The 19,267-nt window shown below is 51.4% G+C and overlaps 1 protein-coding gene across 4 annotated transcripts in view; it reads right to left on the bottom strand.

Annotated features, from left to right (window-relative positions):
* The window catches only part of NFATC2 (nuclear factor of activated T cells 2), a 138,311-nt gene that overhangs the window by 39,639 nt on the left and 79,405 nt on the right, over positions 1-19,267 (bottom strand). For all 4 annotated transcript variants that reach the window (XM_045194987.3, XM_024559573.4, XM_053925953.2 and 1 more), the window contains exons 6-8: positions 14,453-14,593; positions 1,227-1,282; positions 704-830 (exon numbers count right to left, since the gene is read on the bottom strand). In XM_045194987.3, the coding sequence (XP_045050922.2) occupies positions 704-830; positions 1,227-1,282; positions 14,453-14,593 (324 nt within the window). The remainder of the gene's footprint in view (positions 1-703; positions 831-1,226; positions 1,283-14,452; positions 14,594-19,267) is intronic.

The raw sequence follows: 19,267 nt of genomic DNA, 5'->3' as shown, positions 1-19,267 counted from the left end.
GCCTGCCTCAGGCCTTGGGCAGCTTGTAGCAGGTCTCTGCAGCCCCCATCGTAATGGGGCGTATCGACAGCATCAATATGACTGATTATCTGGGTACCCTCCTTCAGGGCACCCGCTCCTCGAGGGCAGGGCTCTCTGTTTTGTTCACTGTTGGGCCTCGAGCTCAGTACAGTACCAGGTGCTCAGATATTTTCTGGACAAATGAATGAATAAAACATGGCACCTGTCACCCTGCGTGGGACTGCGGTACTTTGTGGGAATGAGCCCTCCTGGGCCGGTTATCCACCCAGGAACTCCACTTGGCCACAGGGTGACTCCCCACAGTGGGGTCACCAACACATTGCACAGGCTTCAGGGCTCAGGCACCTCTGTCCCTATCATGATCAAATCTAAGACAGGGGCAGGAGCCACCAGCTTCGCAACCTTCTGCTGAACAAGTCCACACGCGCCTCTCCCGGAGGAAAGTATTAACAACAAGAACCGCTCACATCATTGTTATCAGTTTACCATCTGTTTACTGCACTAAGCATTGTCTGTATAGTTGATCTCGGTAAGTCTCCTAGGGGAGGTACCATGTGATAGATGAGCAGAGAGGCTGAGTCACAGGCCCAAGGTCACCCAGCTGACAGAGGACGTCACGTGTCCTCTCCCCCACGCTCACACTGACCCTCCCCACCCAGGGGCATTTTGGGGAGCCCCTCACCTGGGTGGTAGGTAAAGTGCTGAGGCTGACTTCGCTTCCTTTTCCCATTGATGACGTAGAAGTTCACCTTCACCGATGTGCGGATGTGCTTGTTCCGATACTCAGGGATCTCAACAAACAGCATGTTCTGGAAGGAAGGAGTGGTTATTAACATCCCCGTGACAATACCTAAATTCTCATCCAAGGCCCTGAGCATGTGCAGCCGGCCCACGTACCATGTGGAATCATGATGCGTTCCACACAGTTACAGGTGACAATCTATTCAAGGGGGAATTTGGCTTTTGGGCTGCAGCAAAGAAAGAAATGCCACGTACTCTACCGAAGTCTATTAAGATGTCACCGTGCCAAATCACCGGCGCTCAAGGGGTGTTTAATTCATTCCTTGATTCAATACCTACTGAGGGCCTGTTAGGTCCAAGGTACTGGGACTTTGATGAAGGAAAGGGAAGAAGGAGCAAGAGAGCACGAGGGAGGTGGGCGGGGAATGTAATGGGGCATTCGGTCATCTGCTGCGGGCGCTTACAGGCTGGCTCTTGTCCTTGTCCACCGTGGCCTCCATCTCCCAGACCTGCTGCCCATCTGGAAAGATTAAAAAATGACAGACTTTGTTGGAACTCTCAGAAGCCAAAGACTTAAGACAGAAACTCACCAACTTCTGTTTTTTGGGGGTTTTGTACGATATCATTTCAGTAAGGCATACAGGTGTGTGTTATGGAGGTATATCCGAGCACATACGTATTTTTATTTTCACACGTGCGTATTTCTTTTTGCAAAGGAAACCACGGTAATGATAGAAAACACTTGCAAATAAGGGGAAAAACTGCCCAGCATGCCATCGCCACCATCTTTTTCTCCACATCTGAATGCCTATCTTTCATTCTTTAAAAAAATAGTAGTAGTATTGTTATACATTGTGCTTTACTACATGCTCTGTTCAACCAAAGGCTATTTCCGAAATGCCCGTTACAGGTCGCTGGCTGTCCCAGACGTGCCTTCGTGGTTGTCTGAGGACACAGGTGGCTCACACAGTCTGTCCGAAGACGTCCTGGCCTGTGAGTCACTGGGGGGAACGGAGACACAGGAGCCCACCCTCCACCGTTCAGTCAGCAGATAGCCTGGATCTCCCACGACTCACTGCAACCGTGGACGGGAGGTTTTGCCCAACAGGAAACTCTCCTTTGCTGGAACACAGCACGAGCTCCCCAGGTTGGGGCCAGCAGGCCAGGCCAAACGCAAGTCTGCATTTGCAAATGATAGATTTCTTTGGCTGACCACCAACATGGGCTGCTGGGCAGTTTGGGGCTCAAACAAATCATTTCCACCAGTGTTTCCAGGGTGTTTTGTGGAACAGTGGCTCTGAAGATTATTAAGTGGGTTTACGAGAACAGGGAACAAATTCTATAAGCTAATAAGTATTTGGAAAACACTGAGTCAAAGTCAAATGGGTTTCCTTACTGCGGGACTTCTCAGTGCCTTTGACTTGCTTACATGCAGCGTAATTCTCCGAGGTGGGCTAGGGTAGGTACCATATCCTGACATTTGGTCCGAAACCTCCTCGCCCCTTACAAAATCATACACGTTTCAGGTGCACATTATAACTCAACATCTGTATACAGTACAAACTGATCGCCCCAAAAGTCGATCCGTCACCACACAACTGCCCCCTTCCCCCACCTCCCAAACCCTTCCCCTCTGTTAACCATGTATCTGTTCTCCGTATCTATGAGTTTTTGTTTTGGTTCTGCTGTTCATTTGGGGTATTTTTGTTTTTTAGTTTCCAAAATGGTGAGATCATACAGTTTTTCTTTCTCTGACATATTTTACTTAGCATTATACCCTCAAAGTCCCACTCTATACTCCCCTTTTTTAAAGCACAGCTGTCAGCATCTTCTGTGATGGGCTAGCTTTGCACCTGTACAGTCTTGGCTCTCAAGGTTCAACCAAAGCAACCCGGCTTCTGTGTACTACCTGCACTTCGTAGTATAGAACATATTTGCCAAAACAGTAAATACGAAGTCTTGTGATTGCTACCAAAGCTGACGCGATCTAGATGACCTTAACGATAAACAAGCAATGGCCCAGCTGGAGCCTCTGTACCAATTCAGTCTGCAAGTCTCGGCCTTGCAGGCCTATTAGGTGCGATTCCTGAAATGACTGAGAAGCCACAGGTTTATATCGAAGGGAGGAGGAGAGGGCGGCTAACGCACTAGCTCTCACTGGAGAGTAAGATCCCCGGGGGCGGGACCAGGCAATCGCCCTCACCTCGTTCCAACACCCCACGATTTGTAGGGGCCTAGCAGGCGTCTCCTGTAGCAGCAGATGAAAGTGTCCGTGGTTCCAAGGGCTGCTGATGGGGCTAAGAAAAGCCACTGCAGTCAGTGACAGTCACAATCTAAGTGGCAGCTGGGGGAGGGGAACGCTCCATCAAAGAAAGTGGGGGCCCACTGGGCGGGAATGACCCAAGTGTCCATTGGAAGATGAACGGATACACCAAAAGTGGTCTATCCATACGATGGACTATTATTCAGCCTTAAAAGGGAAGACAATTCTGAAATAGGCTGCAACACGAACAGACCTTGGAACATTATACTCCATGAAATAAGCCAGACACAAAAGGACGGATACTCGATGATCCCACCTATATGAGGTACATGGGGAAGGGCAAAGTGACAGGCACAGAAAGAAGAATGCTGGTCACCAGGGACTCGGGGGAGGAGGGAAGGGAGAACAATTGTTGAATGGGTACAGAGCTTCTGTTTCAAACAATAAAAACGTTCAGACATAGATGGTGGTGATGGTTACACACGATGCAAATGCATTTAATGCCACTGAATGATACACTTATGAATGGTTAAAGTGGTCAATAATACATTATGTGTATTTTTACCACAATTAAAAAAAAAAAAAAACAGTTGGCCTCACCCCCAGAGACCCGGCTAGTTCTGTGGCCTGTAGAGTGACTTAAGAGATTTTTATAAATTAGCTGCTGCTGTTTCAAAATGAGATTTCACCTAAAAATGCAGATTTTGCTCTTGAAAAAAAAATGCAGATGATCTGGCCGTTCAGGGCACCCACACCGGAACTTGACCACGCAGCCTCCTCAGACAGTGCCAAGCCCCCAACCTTCCCAGGGCACCCTCGCCCTGACCTCCACATCCGGGTGCCCTGCCTCAGTGGGCCTCTGGGAGGCAGAGACGGGTGCTGCCTGCTGCAGCCTCGTGAGGAGCACAGGTACCTCCATCGGGATGGCCCGATGACATTCTCATGGCTAGAGGACATCTGACCCGAGGCCGTCTCAGTCACTCTGCTGCACACCCCCCCAAACCAAGGACGCCGGGCCCTCTGTCAGGACAGGCAACAACTTGCATTCCTTGCTTCCCATCAGAGCCTTGTGCCCTGGAGAAGCACCCTGAGCCACCAGGCAGCTCGGCCTCCTTTGGGGACCCTACCGTGCCCCCAGGGGCCTCCCTACGTGGGCTCAGAGGGACGTCCCTACACCACCACTCACTCAGAACCCCTCCCCTCCCCGCACCTCTCTGGGCTCCTGCAGCAAGGCAGCTGGAGGGCCACATCCCTGCGCCAGGCTCGCCAAGCTCCTGGCAGCAGGTGGGAGGAAAAGCAGAGTGGGATTGGAGGAGATGGAGGAAATGCCCGCTCACTCCAGGACTTGCACGGGCCTCCCGTGGCCCGAGTACCCTGACCCTGGGCCTCATTGAGCATGATCTGCAGCCAGAATGGATGTCCCCTCTGTGTGTGTCCCCACTTCATTCCTGTGCACCCCAACTCTGGAGCAGACAAACCTGGCTTCAAGTCCTTGTTTTGCCCCCAATTAACTGTGTGGACTTAGATAAGATACTTCACCTCTCTCTGCGTCTTGTCCAAAGTGTGGGGAAAATCAGCACCTCTACCCCATGGGGGTCACTCCGAGGTAACAGACACCCAGCAGGAAACATCTAGTAGACACTGGCGAACAGTATTGTCCCCCCAGGGGGACAGATGATGGAAATAGTGTCTTTTGAATTTTTTTTTTTGCATATATTCCAAAGCATGGGAATAAAATATTGGGAAAAATCGCAAGCAACTTTTTAATCAAAAAATAACACACGTTCTGGTGGTTATAAATACTCTTGCCTGTGGGCGTGGGCTGACGGTAGTTTGCAAAGGGACAACGTCTAACATGGGACACAGGTGTCAGAGGGCCTGATTTCCTTTCCTGGCTCGTGTCAGTCACTGTTATCTCAATGTTGAGAGAGGGAGAGAGAAAACTCACGGGAATGAGAAATCAAAACCTAAACCATGAGTTAAAGCCAAGGTCTCATCTTCTTTCGCACCCACAGGCATCAGAGCCCAAAGGGCAGCGTCCCGAATCCAGCCTGGCTGTGCCTCTCAGGAGGGGTCTGCATTCCCTTCTGAACAAACAGGTCCCCAACGGGAAGTGAAAGCTCAAACTGCTGTCCTCGACTTTATGTGGCATGCGGAAGACACACTCAAGGGGCTGGTCTCTAAGTTCCAGGGTGGGTGCCCTGAACGGCCAGATCATCTGCATTTTTTTTTTCAAGAGCAAAATCTGCATTTTTAGGTGAAATCTCATTTTGAAACAGTGCAGCTAATTTATAAAAATCTCTAAGTCACTCTACAGGCCACAGTGCTTTCCCCCCAGTGCTGTGTGTCTGGCATGTAATAGGTGCTCAGTAAATGCTGGCAATGAACGAACTGGCCTCAGGATTCCCCAGTGCTTGGCCCACGGCCAGAGCTCAGGAACCATCTGGCTACTGACCTCTTCAGCAAAAAGACCCAACAAAGAGAAATTCCCCGAGCCCTGGTTGAAGACGCCTTTTGGCAACTGACTGATGAGGAAGGAGCCTGGAATACAGGGGCAGACAAGGAATCAAATGCACCCAGAGCAACTCAGCCCCAAGTCCTGTTTAAACCCATCTCCCATCCGACACTCAGGTCCGAGCCCCTGGGAAAGCCTGCCCAGAGCAGGAGAGGGCCGAGAAGTTCAAGTACGCTTCCACTGCTCTGGGCAGAGATGAAATAAAGCACTTCGGTCTCTCGAGCAGGTGTTCAGGCAAACTTCCCCCGTCCTAAATTAATAGGGACTGGCAGCCAGCACGACAAAGGCCCTTCCAAGTCTTACTCAGAGAGGAAGAGGAAAGAGCCAACTTCTTTGGGCAGAGAGGTTGGGTCTACAGAAGACTTAGCAAGATTCTGCAAGGAAAAAAAAAAAGAAAAAAATTGGGGTGGGGGGTAGGCCTGGCTCGATTAACATCAGAGCCTTCGATGTCATTGGCTACAGTCGCACGAACACGCCCCGACAGCCAGTGTGTGTGGAGACTGGGGGCCCCTACACTTCAGCTGGTTTAATCGTTTCTCTTTGCAGGCAGCTCTGGGGCCCCACGTGGGAACAAAGTGTCAAGGAGCAACGGGGTGGCGTGGAGTCTGGAGTCGTGAGCGGTCGGCCCTGATGAGCCGGGGCTCATGTTGGCACTCACAGGAGGAACAAGGGAGCCTTCAGCAGGAGGAGGAAAGTGGATCTGTCCTCACTTGGGCCCTGAGCGTGCCACTGGGCTCCAGGCAACAGGGAGGAGATCAAAACGTCAGTTTGGGTTAGGAGGCCGTGTGTGATGCATCCCAGTCCTGGCTTTTAAAAATCAGCTAAATGAAGATGGTGGAAGTTATTTCGGTTGCTTTACAACGGCTAATGAGCAGAAAAACGTGTACACTCCCTGGACGCACAGACTTAAGGAGCCAAGCAGATGGGGGGGTCAGGAGGGCCCCCTTAGCTTAGGGTCTCATCCACCTGCATGGCTCAACACCAGCATGTGCTCACTGAGACCGGAGAGGTTCTTGACCCCCAATCCCTCCCCCTCTCCCCCTGCCCCACCAGTTTCTGTGTGGGCTCACCCCCTCTGTTCCCACCTGGACAAAAGCAGGGGCTTGCTCGCTCACCTCCCAGCATCCACCTGTCCCTCCCACCCCAAGTCCATTCTTCATCCAAATTGCAAGAACAATCTTTAAAATATGTCACACACCTGCCTCCCCCCCCCCAAAAAAAGCCCCCAACAGCTATTCATTGCTGAGGGAATAAAATCCACGCGCCCCGCCATGCCTGCAGGACACCGCAGGAACCATCTTCTCTGACCAAACTCACACTGCACCAGCCGTCGGGGCCTGCTTTTGATTCCAAGCCCATCCCCACCTGGGTCCACGGCACTGGGCAGTTCCTTCTGCCCGGGACATTCCTCTACAGTCCACCAGCTCCCTCTTCCCTGCCTTTAAGGCTCTGTTCAAAGCCACCGCTTCAGGGAAGCCCTCCCTGACCACTCCTCCCTCCGAAGATGCCAGATTGAATGAATAAAAACACAGGTAATCCAATTAAATTTGAATCTCAGAAAACAATGCACACTTTGTTTTTACTCCAAGTATGTCTCAAACTCTGTGCACAGGACATATCCCTACTAAAGAACGTCACGGTTCGTCTGAGATTTGTATCTAACTGAACATCCTGTATCCCACCCCTCCCCCCCCAACTCAAGCCCTTTGCTCTGTGCCCATGACCTGCTTTCACTGTCCTCGTGGCACCTCCCCCAGCTCAAAGTGACCTGCTTATAGACACGGTTGAGACTGTCCACCTCCCGAGGGCGGGGACCTCATCTATCATGTGTCCCCAGTACCTGGCACAGCGCCTACACATAGGAGGTATTCAATAAATGTCTGGGGACTGGCAATGGAAGCCCTGGGGCCGAGTGAGCGAAGCAAGGCTAAAAGGGCATTGCTCGGTCATCTTACATCAAGGCCAGATGCCAGCTCATCTGTCATCCCACCCCAGGCACGGTGCCTCTCAGGGACAAGCTGTCATCGGTAGGTGGCCTGCAACAGCCCTCTACTGGCTAGCTCTGTCACCTCCAGGAAGTCGGTCAACCTCACTCACTGTGTGAGCTGGCCTTCCCATCTGTGAAGTGGGGCAGGGAACGGGCCACAAGTCAAGCCCCCTCCAGCTCCAGCCACAACGCCAGGAGTCCCAGGTCTGGGGTGACAGGAGGCAAGGGGTCCACCAGCCAGGGAAGGACTCTTTTCCCTGTTGAGAACCCAACACGGCCCCACCTTCCTGGCCCCATGGTAAGTAAACTGAGCCCCCAGAGGACGCACGGGAAGTCAGCCGACATTTTCCCAGCACCCACTATGTGCTCGACACTTTGAGATCCCTGATCTTTTATCGCTGTAACACGACCAAGCCCATGTCAGACGTGGGGGACGTGGGTCTCGAAGCACAAAGCACAGAGCTAACCCAGGCTTCAAGCCAAGTCTGCCAATGATCCCAAATCCAGCTTGCTCACACCTTAAATACACAGTCTCAGAAACGTAGAGAAAATCATAGAAAAGCACGTCAGACAGCTAACTCACAGAAGATATTATGATTTTCTTGGGGGTTTTGGGGAATTCTGACCTGCTAATTGCCAATCACACAATGGCCTGTTGGCCACAAGAGGAGCTCTGGATGGTGGACATGCTAGGGGCCGACAGGACCCCCTTCTCTGTGGCCTCTTTCCAAGTCATCCAAACAGAGGCAACCGCAGGATTCTTTCTCTCAAGAGTCTGGTCTTACGTGCAAGAGGCTGGAGTTTGGGCAAACATTCAGCTCTCGGAAAACAGACCATTTTCTCTGTCCCCAGTGGGGCTTCAGAGTGGGGATCTGGCCTGTGTCTTTGGAGACAAGCTTTGAGTCCCAGCCAGCTGTGAGCGGTGGGCTCTAGCCCAGGGGGCCAGGGATACGGCAGACGTGAGTCACCCAGGGCAAAGGGCTGCAGAGCCTTAGTCATGCCCCAGCCCAGCCCAGGTCTGGCCTTTCCCAGAGGGAAGCCCCATCTAGAGGGTCACCCATCTCAAGTCTATTGTTTCAGAAAGCGCCTCACCAGGCAAACCCACAGAGATCAACAGGTGGAAGGAGGCAGCACCTTCTCCAAGATGGTTCAATTTTTCCAGGATACCAGTTCATGGAAAAATACTTAATTTAGCAAGAAAAAAAATTATTTTAAGCAAATGCATTTCTATTTATTAAACGAAGCTCAAAATATAACCTTTGGGAACCTCCAAGTAATAAAATGACTCATATTAGGCCATGATGACTCAGTGGGAGAGGGAATTCCACCGCCCACGCCTCCTCTCTAAAAAATCAATTTGCCCTCTCAACAGGTGATGGAGCCTCTGCCATCAGGCCGGTCCAAGAAAATCGTCCAACAAAACAAAACACAAATTCCCTTCAAACAATTTAAGTTTCAGAGCTGAGTAAGCCGATGCAGGCACGTGTCCAACCTACACCCCCGCAGGACAGAGAGCCAGGGAGCTACTTGGCGGGGACAGGGGGCCCCGAGTTAAGAAAGATTTACCAGCTGAAAAATTCCAAAACTCTGTGTCATGTGGAGGAAGCTTCCAAAACATTGGATCCCACCCAGGCGCGGGGAGTCACCCAAAGCCATGGCAACCTCGTTTCCGCTGCCACATCACTTTTATTTCTGTGTCCTTAGATTTTTTCCTGTTTTGCAATGTTTTGCTGGGACCCTCAACTCTGCCTGGGGCCTGGGTGGCCAGGGGCCAGGGTGACCAGCTGAAGTCAGGGACAGCCTGCCCTTCACGGCATGAACTTCGCTGGAAAGGTTACACATTTTTTAAATTTCAGAGACTACACAAAGGCTTTTCAGCCATCACGGAGAAGGGTAGATAGGAAATACCCTGGTGGCGCTGTTTGGCCTCTCTTTGTCCTCTTACACGTGACGAGAGAGATTACTCAGGGGTTGACAGTAAATGTTGCTTGGGATTCCAGCTCTGTCACCAGCTGTGGCCTCACCTGGGGCCCATGACTTGACCTCCGCGAGACTCAGGGATCTCATCTATAAAGTGGAGATAATGCCACTCACCTCTCAGGACCAGTGCAACAATGAAAAGAAATGACGCATTCATTCAGCAGTATGTGTCTGAGTACCTACTGTGTGCCAGGGATCATTCTAGATGCTGCAGCTACAGGAGCAAACACCAAGTGCCCGACCTCAAGAAACTAAGAGTCTAGTGCGGGAGATCAGATGATAAGTGAGTGAACGAGGAGACAGGATCGCCTGCGTAGTGCTAAGAGCGCTGAGGACACAGAGCAGGACAATGGGACAGGGGCTGACAGGCTGTAGGGGAGAATGACCAACTTCAAGGAGAGGCAGAGACTTGAAGGAACCTGTAGATGCAGCCTCATGAAGACAGGCGGACATTCTAAGAAGAAAAAGCAAAAAGCAAAGGTCCCGAGGCAGAAGCCAGCGTGGGGTGTTTGAGGATGAACGGGCAAGGACCGGGTCAGACAGGCTCTTGGGAGTCCTGAAAATAATTAAAAGTCGTAATCAAAATAATAGAATAACCACTATTATCACTGCTGCTATAAATAAGAGGCCCTTTTCCAAAACACCAAGCTTTCCTAACTTAAGGAATACCATGCTGCCTCTCTCCTACTGGTTTTCCACCGCACTCCAGTTCGTCACCCTGCTGGAATGGAACCACCAACTCCATTCCGGTCCACGGCTATAAAAAGAAGGCTGGAGCCGGCGGTGCCAGTGACCCAACGTGGGGGCTAAGATTAGCCCCGAAGGCCGTCACCTTCCCTTAATGTGAGAACCAGCTGGGGTTCCCCTGCCTTGGAAAACTTCAGCTGCTCCACTCCACCCCGCCCCGCAGCGCCTTTGCCGGCCAAGCTGCCCATGGAGATGGGAACGGGGATGCATTTTGGAAAAAAGAAGTTGAGCAACAGGGATTCCCCCTGTCGAAGGCGGCCCTGGGCTGGGAGGCCAGTGCTTGGGGTCAGAAGAGCAAAGCCAGCTCCCTGCCCATGCAAGGCAAGTCCCTGTCTGTCACAGCCACCAGGAGCCCCAGGCGTCCCACTGGGGAAGCCCACCATGCCTTGGGGGGTGCAGGGCATCTCAGATAGCCCTGCTTGTCTGCTGGCATCCACCCAGGAGCCACATTCAGCTGGGATTCTTAGTTACACGGGAAAGGCTTCGAACTGCAGCCCCTCAGCCCCAAGGACCTGCTGCAGAAGTCAGGCCCATACCCCACCGCAAAATGGTTCCAGTCAGGGGCTCAGGGCAGCTGAAAGGCCTTCGGCCAAAGGAGCCTGGTTCTACGCTTCTTCAGCATGGAACAGCTAGCAGTCAAGGGGGCGGGCTCTGGGGTCAAACCCAACACTGCTGTGGGCCAGCTGTGTGATCATCGCTAAGTCACTCACCCTCTCTGTCCCCAGTTTCTCATCAGTAAAATTGGGAGAGTGGTAGCTACCCTGTAGGACTGTCATGCTCAGGCCTGTGCCTGGCACGTAGTTTATCATTATTATTATGTTTGTCAATGTCTCTTGGTTCCATGAGTTAAAATCTTATTCATCATTGTCTTTCCGCAGGCCAAACAGAATGATAATAATAGAAGCTAACATTTAATGAGCACCCGCAATGCGCCACGCTCTATGAAAAGAGCCTAATCTGTATGATGTCATTTAACCTTCTCCTCTCTCAAGAGAAGTCAGTCATCTCTATTTTACAGAAGGGCAACGCTGGCTCCCAGAGGTGGACTGACTTACCCGGCCAGGACGCCAAAGCTACTCAGTGCAGAGCATGGATTTGAACCCGGGCCCTCTGGCCTCAGAGACCGGCCTGTAACCACCACAACATGCAGCGCCCCCAAAGCTGACCCAGCCCCCAGGCGAGGCAGGCACCTGGGGCAGCGTGTGTCGAATGGGCAATGTATACGGCCTGAGCTGTGATCATACTGGGGAGACCATAAAGATAATAACGGACATTCAGTGAGCACTGCCCGGGCACTAAGTACACGCTGCTCGTTAACGCATTTAACCCCAGGAGGCGAGGACTGTTACTATCTCGCCCTACAGAGACAGAAATTGAGGCTGAGGAAGGTCGTCTGGACAATGCTAGGTATGATCTCAGGTGAAATCCCTGACTTCTCCTTTGCCATCTGCCTCCCACTGGTGCCGAGTTAGAGAAGACAACCAGCAGAAAGTGGCAGGCAAGGGCCCGCCCACTGATGGGTCAATCACAGGGGGGCCTGCCCACTGATGGGTCAATCACAGGGAGCTGTCAACATTCTTCATCTTATTAACATGCCACTTTACAAAGCTGGAACAGGCATTGGGTTTTCTGCCCTTTAAGAGATAGACTGAAATTCCTCAAGAGGCCAAGAGAAGCTAGACAGTATATACCATTCATTCATTCATTCATTCAACAAACACTTAACTGATCCCCTAAGTAGCTTCACAAGAACATGAGTTCCCTGGATGCCGGGAAGCTGGCTGGCTCCTTCCTCCAGGGGATGTTGGTGGGGCCTGGCCTCCGAGTCATCCCTACGTGGCTCCCTTGCCCCCTGCCCCACAGAAACTGCCACCCTGGGTAACAAGACATCTGTATATTATTAGCCTCCCCCTCTGCTTGGAAGCCATATACTTCTGGTGAAAGTCGGGAGAAGGCCGACAGGATGGTTTTCTGGTACAGGAGATGCATCAACACCGAAGAGGCGAACTTCATAGTTCTCTCCTGCTCCACAGCCCATCCTGACTCCCAATCACCTTGTCCGCGTGCAGACCGAACCCAGCTTCTGTCTCCACCTGGCACCGGAAGGCCCCTCTGTTCTGGCCTCTGCCCATTCAACAAAGCATTTCCCCGTGCCAAACAGCCTCTACTTCTGCAATCGGCTTGCTCCCTGACTCACCAGAGCCCCACAGATTCCCACTTAGAAAATATTGGGACACTGTTCCACCACCTGAAAAATAAGCCTCCCCGAGGACACTTAAAAATGGGCATGCCCCTTGAATCCACCACAGCACATATAGGAAATAACCAAAACAAACAGCATTCGCTTACATATCAAGCACTTACTATATACCAAGAGTTTCATAAGTACTGAACATGTAACAAGCCCTTAATCTCATGACCACTGTATGAGGTAGGACTGTCATCGTCCTCATCACACAGATGAGGAAATTGCTGCCCAGAGAAGGTGAGTAACTTGCTTAAGGTCACACAGCTAGAAAGTAGTGGAGCTGGGTTTTGAACACACGCAGACTGGCTATAGGCAGGAGTGCTTACCTAGCTGACAAAACGAACACAGAAGATGTTCATCACTGAGTTACTTATAACAGCACTGAGCTGGAAGCAGCCTCATGCCCGATAAAAGGGGAGTAGTTAAATAAAGTGCTGGGCAAACACATAGTAGATTCAATGCCTACATTTCAACGTCTGCACTCCTACCCCTCACTACACCATCGCTGGTCGACCCCATGCCTTCTAAACCACTCCCAAACCCACCCATCGATCTCCAGCCCCCATTGCCACTGTCTGACTTAATGCCTTTTGCAATTCGGCCTTGGACAGTGCTTTCGATGTGGCCGGTAACAGCATCCACCCCAAGAGGAAACTTTGTGTGAACTGGGAAGAGGCACCCCTCCCCCAGACACTCTGCTTCCTCCCATCAGCAGGTGCCTTAGGAACAATAGGTCCCTGATGTATCCAGTTTGAAGGGCAGCCCCCAGAGAAGGTGCTTTTGGGCAGCGCACAAGCCCCACAACTGGGCCTTCCTGTTAGTTTCTCTGGATCATCCCAAAGGCAAAAGACAAAGAATCAAACATCAACACCCCTTTGAATTAACCTACTGAAATCATGTCCAGTAGGGAAAAACACTAGGTCTAGCACCCAAAACTAACGAATAGTTGCATAACCTGATATTTTTCCTACTTCTGATCATTTTCTCTTGGCCACATCCTCGCGGGCAAAACACATCACCAGCCCGTGCATGCAAGAAGGAATACCACATGGCCAATACACAGAAACATTCAACTTCTCAGAGCAAAGGAATGCAAAGGAAAAAGAAGGACCATTTCAGCAAATTTTTTAAATGTGAAAAATGGCACTTCTGGGAAGGAGGGAGACCAGTCCCGACGTGTATCGGTGGGAGTTTCGGTGTGTGGATTTCTGGAGGGTAATTTAGCGATCTGTGTGTAAAACCCTCAACGCGACTCTCCAGGACGCCGCTGCCAGGAATACACTGTCAATAAACAAGATGCACATGGAGATTCATGTCGAAAAGATTCATTCATCTTAAAAAGCATAAATTGATCACAACACGATTTATAATAAAAATGTAAGTAGTCAATGTTTATCGGCCTACAATATACCTGGTTCCGTTATAATTGCTTGACATGTAGGAGCTCATCTAACCTTGTGATAACCTCTTGTTATTATCATTCTATACACGAAAAAATGGAAGCACAGAGAGGTTAGGTAATTTGTCTAAGACCACACAGCAAGTAGGTAGCAGAGCCAGATGTGAACCCAGGATACCCAGGCCCAGAGCAGGCATGCTTCATCACCATGCTATGTGGCCTCTCGTCTTGATAATAGTAAAAAGTTGAAAACATTTACCTCTTTATGTGAAAAAAATATTTAGAAGAGAGAATTGGGGGTGGGAGGGGCCAACCTTATCATCCAGCGAAACAACACAGTGTCAGCTGAAACACAGAATGGCACACTGGCATCATGGTGAGTTGTGTCGACATCAAAGTCACATGGGAAGCGCGTCGTAGGAGAGGGAAAAGGACAGAATATGAACCTCTACACTATGAGACCTACTCCCAAGTCAATGCTTCTTAGAACCAAGAGACAGTGGCTTTTGTGTGGCGCCAGTGGACGCAAACGAGCTGGAAAGGGCCCCGACCTGTGGTCTTCTCTGTGAACACGACTTTGGACTCGGCCGTGAAGTTCTGTCCGGTGAGAATCATCTGCTGGCCCCCGTAGACCAGGCAGCTGTCGATGTCCTGTCTTTCCACCATGGGCAGCTCGTGGGCAGATCGCTGGGCTGAGGACAGAGGACAAGAAGTCACTGTGAGGACACTCGGGAGAGGCTTTCTGATTTCATGGTGACAAGCTAGGACACGCTCTGCCCGCCTCTGTCACCTGTCATCATCGCTCAGCATGGAACCGCCACCCTCGGCCACTGGACTTGGCAAATGCGATGTTCTTGTAAAAGTGCTCCAAGTTATCTGGGCAAATTTGCACCTAATGACACATTTTGTTTTCCTAAATCAAGGGACAGGGGCCTGTCCTCCTTATAGAGGGGAAAGGCGAATGAAAATTTATTTCATTTTTAATGAAAGGATGGGCAAGCTGACTTTCCGTACAAGACTGCCTTCGCTAGTACTGTACTCCCTGACTGTACTCCCTCCTTCTGCATTCGATGTCGGGCCACACCTCAGGGACTCACAAGTGCGACACTGGGACCCCGTCCCTGAAGGGTGTAAATACGATTGCTTTGAGATTCACTCGCATTTCTGGACACGGTCTTCCAGACACCCCTGATCGGCCCCCACCATCACTCGGACCTCCCTCCCTGGCACTCCCCCTTACTCATGCCGCCCCAGCTGACAGGGGTGGCCAAACTTTTGGCATCTCTGGGCCACTGGAAGAAGAGCTATCTTGGGCCACACATTAAATACATCACAACACGTAATCACACACAAAAATCTCACAATGTTTTAAGTAAATATGTAATTTTGTGTTGGGCCGCATTCATAGCCATCCTGGGCCACAGGTTGGACGCCCCTGTTAGAATGTTCTCTCTCTCAATCACACGCAGCACACTCCTACCTTGGAGGGTACTTTCAAATGCCTCTCTCTGGAAGGTTCCTCCCTGGTCACCTGCATGGCTCTCTTCCTCACTTCCTGCAAGCTTCTATTCACCACCTCAGAAAGGCTGCCTTACCCTAACCCTTCCACCCTCCTCCCCCGCTGTTGAAACAGTGGTTTCCTGTCCATCTGTCTGTCTCTGTGTGTCTCTCCCTCTCTTACCTTTATTCTGCTTTACCCTCATTTGTTTTCTCCCAAGAGCTTTCCACTTACAGACACACAACACGTAGTGTTACTGGTTTAGGTCTTTCTCTCCCCCCACTAGAACGCAGGCCCCAGGAGGGAGGGACTTTGCTTTGTGTACGACTGGGAGCCCAGGGCTGGGAACAGTGCCTAGGATTTGGTAGGAGGTGCTTGGGAATAAAGGAAGGAGGGAGGGAAGGATGGAGAGAGGGAGGGAGAGAGGATCAGAGGGAGGGAGGGAGAGAAGGAAGGATGGATGGAAAAATGGACAGATAGGTTGATGGATGGAAGGACGGAGAAAGAGACAATGAGTATGGATGGATGGGGTTAGATATGAATATGAGTATATCTCGCCACACATGTCTGTGCATCTCTCCGCATCTATATGCTCATCTGTGCCTGCAATAATGAAAGATGGAAGGATGGGTGGGCCTATGCTGAGCGCTTTGCTGCAGTGATATACGTGAATGCCTACAGCAACCTCCTGAGGAAGGAAGTATTGAAGTTAGGCACATTTGCGATAAATTCAATTTAAAATTCATACACATCTGACTGGGGAGAAAATTAAAGCTGAGAGCAGTCAGGTCACACCGTGGCCAAGGTCATGTGGCAAGGCTGAGATGTGAACCTCAAAAGCTGAGCGCGCATTCCTTTGCCACCCCAGCCAGGCTCTGGGTCCTTCCTACAGGAAATGGAGACCCTCTCCAGCCACCCTCTCCGGGCAGGGTGGGAAATGGGTCCCAGCCAACATGAGGGGTCCATTTGCTCAGGCCTTGCCTTGGCAGCCTGGGCCGGAGAGGCCGGCCCTCCCGCTGGTGAGTCAGCCTGAGTTCCTGGCCTTCCTCCCAGAGCCCGAGAACTAGGCGGAGGGCCAGCCCTTTCCGTGCCAGGGGCCCACGGACCTCCCCATCCGGGAGCCGGGGCAGCAGCCGTGGGAGGCCCAAGGCCCAAACCTAACCCTCCCCTCCTGGCTGGCCTACACCTCCAGGTGGTGAGTACCCCCTCCCTCTGCCCCAAGCTCCGTTGAAACCGGCTCCTTCAGGAGCAACCATACACTTGGCAGCATTTAAGGAATCTGTTGAGGACCAGCCAGAGGCTCCCAGACACTTCACTGTGAACTGGGAACCTGACGGCTCACGACGACCCCCTGCTGGGCCCCATCCTGCTAGGCCCAGGCTCTCTGTTCCCAGGGCCCGGCCGGCCAGCCCTGTTCCAGGAGGCTGCCAGTTAGGAGTATATATTGAAAAGGCCTGTCCACAGAAGCTAATTTCTCCCATATGGGCTGGGTTATTAATCCTTTCTTTTAATATACGCGTTTTGTATGACTTCCTAATTGCGCTGCGGCAAATGGAGGTTTATTAGCAGTGGAAAAAAAACCAAAAAACAACAGCAGTCACATCTCCTACAAAAGCAGGTCCCGGCTTTTAAGCTCTGCCTTTGATGAGTTTGTGGGGGGGCGGTGAACTGGCAGCTGTGGCCCCAGGGATGGGTGGGGAGGCGGGAAGAGCCATCTGTCCCATTCTGCAGGTGGAAAACCTGAGTCACTGCTACTGGGCAAGCTGGCCAGGGGCTCCCAGCCGGCCAGGCCAAGGGCTGGACGTGGCCGTGAGCTCTCGGCACTGGGAGGGAGGCTGGCCTGGCCAGCTGCTCTGTGAATCACCGTGAGTTGCTGTGAACACAACTTGATTTCCTACAGCAACTTCCCTGCTGCTCCCTCCAAAGCCAAGCAGTTTCAAGCAGCCAACCGATTGTCTCGTTGCCAAATGTGCACTTCCCACTCCTTCTCCTTACCTGAAGGAAAACTATCTTTTTACATGAAAATTAAAAGAGAACCACATGAGGCCAGTCCAGCTTCTGTGAGCTTTTACGCCTACTCCAGCCTTGCAACTCACAACGTGGGCCGGGAGTGTCAGCAGGAAGGGAGCTTGTTAGAGATGGGGAGCCTGGCCCCCCCCCCCCCCCCTGCCAGGCCTCTCCACCCAAACCTGCAGCTTAACGAGGAGTCCAGGTGATGCTTGTGAGCTGTCAAGTTTGAGAAGCGCTGCTTGGCTCGGGCTGCACATGACCATCAGCTGGGGAGCTGAAAACTGCAGTCCCCCCAGGCCCCCATCCTAGAGCAGCATTTCTCAGCACAGAATGGTCGAGGTCCAGGATTTGGTAGGTGTGCTTGGGAGGAAAGGGAGGGGGAGGAGGGAGCTGTCAGGGCTGGATCACTGTGTGGTGGGGGCTGTGCTGGGCACCGTAGGGCGATGAGCAGCACCCCACCCACCAGATGCCAGTAGCCCCCCTTCCTGTGGACAGCTGAAATTGCCGCTGGGCATGGCTGGATGTCCCCTGGGGAGGAGGCAGTCAAAATTGTCCCTGGTCGGAAACCATTGTTTTTAGAGATTCTGGCTTCAGGGGCCTGAGGGGAGGCCACCATCGTAATTTAAAAAAAACAGAAAAACAATTCTCAATGTTCCAGTGGGCCGCCCCAGGTTTGATGTGAGGTGCCATCCCGGTGGGATGACACAGGACCCTGGAAGCCACAGGAGAATTCCCGGGTACTGCTGCTTGAGTTCTGGGGTCAGAAGGCCGTGGTGTCCAGCCCTGCCTCTGCCAACTCCCTGCTATGTGACCCTGGGTGAGTCACTTCACCTCTTAGTCACCAATGCCTTCTCTGTGAAATCCTAACCGTTTGCCAGAGGGGAGAGGAGTTGGGGGGGCAGAATAAAGGGGAAGGGGAATAAGAAGTACAAACCTCCAGTTATTAAACAAAAAAGTCCCAGGGATATAATTACAGCATAGGGAAAATGGTCAATATTGTCATAACAACTTTGCCTGGTGACAGTTACTAGACTTCTTGTGGGGACCACATCATAAGGAACATAAACGTTGAATCATCTAGCCATACACCTGACACTAATATAATACTGGATGTCAACTATACTTCAAATGAAAAAAAGGAAAAAAATTATAATATCGGAAGGCAAAATGTTAGTAGACTAATATGTTCAATGTACTTAAAGAAAATATCGATTGTGGGCCCAGACAAAGTGAGGCTAAAATAGATCATAGAGAAAAATAATAATGATAAATAAAACCCTACCGGCGCCTGCCCCGTGGGGCCCCCCTGTGAACACTGTAGGAGGGGCTGCCTGCAAGCACGTGGAGGCAGTCAGTGCTTACGTGGCACACCCTCCGCTACCCACAGCCCAAATGTCCGCCCGTGGATGAGTGGGCAAACAAAATGTGGTCTACTGTACAGAAATATCACTCAGCCACCAAAAGGAATGAAGCGCTGACACAGGCCACAACACGGATGAACCTTGAAACCGTTACGCACCCTGGCTGGGTGGCTCAGTTGATTGGAGCATCATCCCATACACAAAAAGGCTGCAGGTTCAATCCCCAGTCAGGGCACGTGCCTAGGTTTCAGGTTTGATCCCAGGTTGGGGCACAGATGGAAAGCAAATGATCAATGTTTCTCTCTCTCCCTCAAATCAGTAAACACATCCTCCAGTGACAATAAACAAAAACCTTTTTCTAAAAAGTTATCCTGAGTGGCAGAAACCAGACACAGAAGGGCATGCATTACATGATCCCATTTAAACAAAACATTCGGAATGTGCAAACCCATAGAGACAGAAAGCAGACTGGTGGCTACCAGGTCAGGGCAGTGCCT

Source organism: Desmodus rotundus, chromosome 6 (genome assembly GCF_022682495.2).
Source record: "Desmodus rotundus isolate HL8 chromosome 6, HLdesRot8A.1, whole genome shotgun sequence".
NCBI classification, from domain to species: Eukaryota; Metazoa; Chordata; class Mammalia; order Chiroptera; family Phyllostomidae; genus Desmodus; species Desmodus rotundus.
This window is presented reverse-complemented; position numbering and strand designations above follow the sequence as displayed.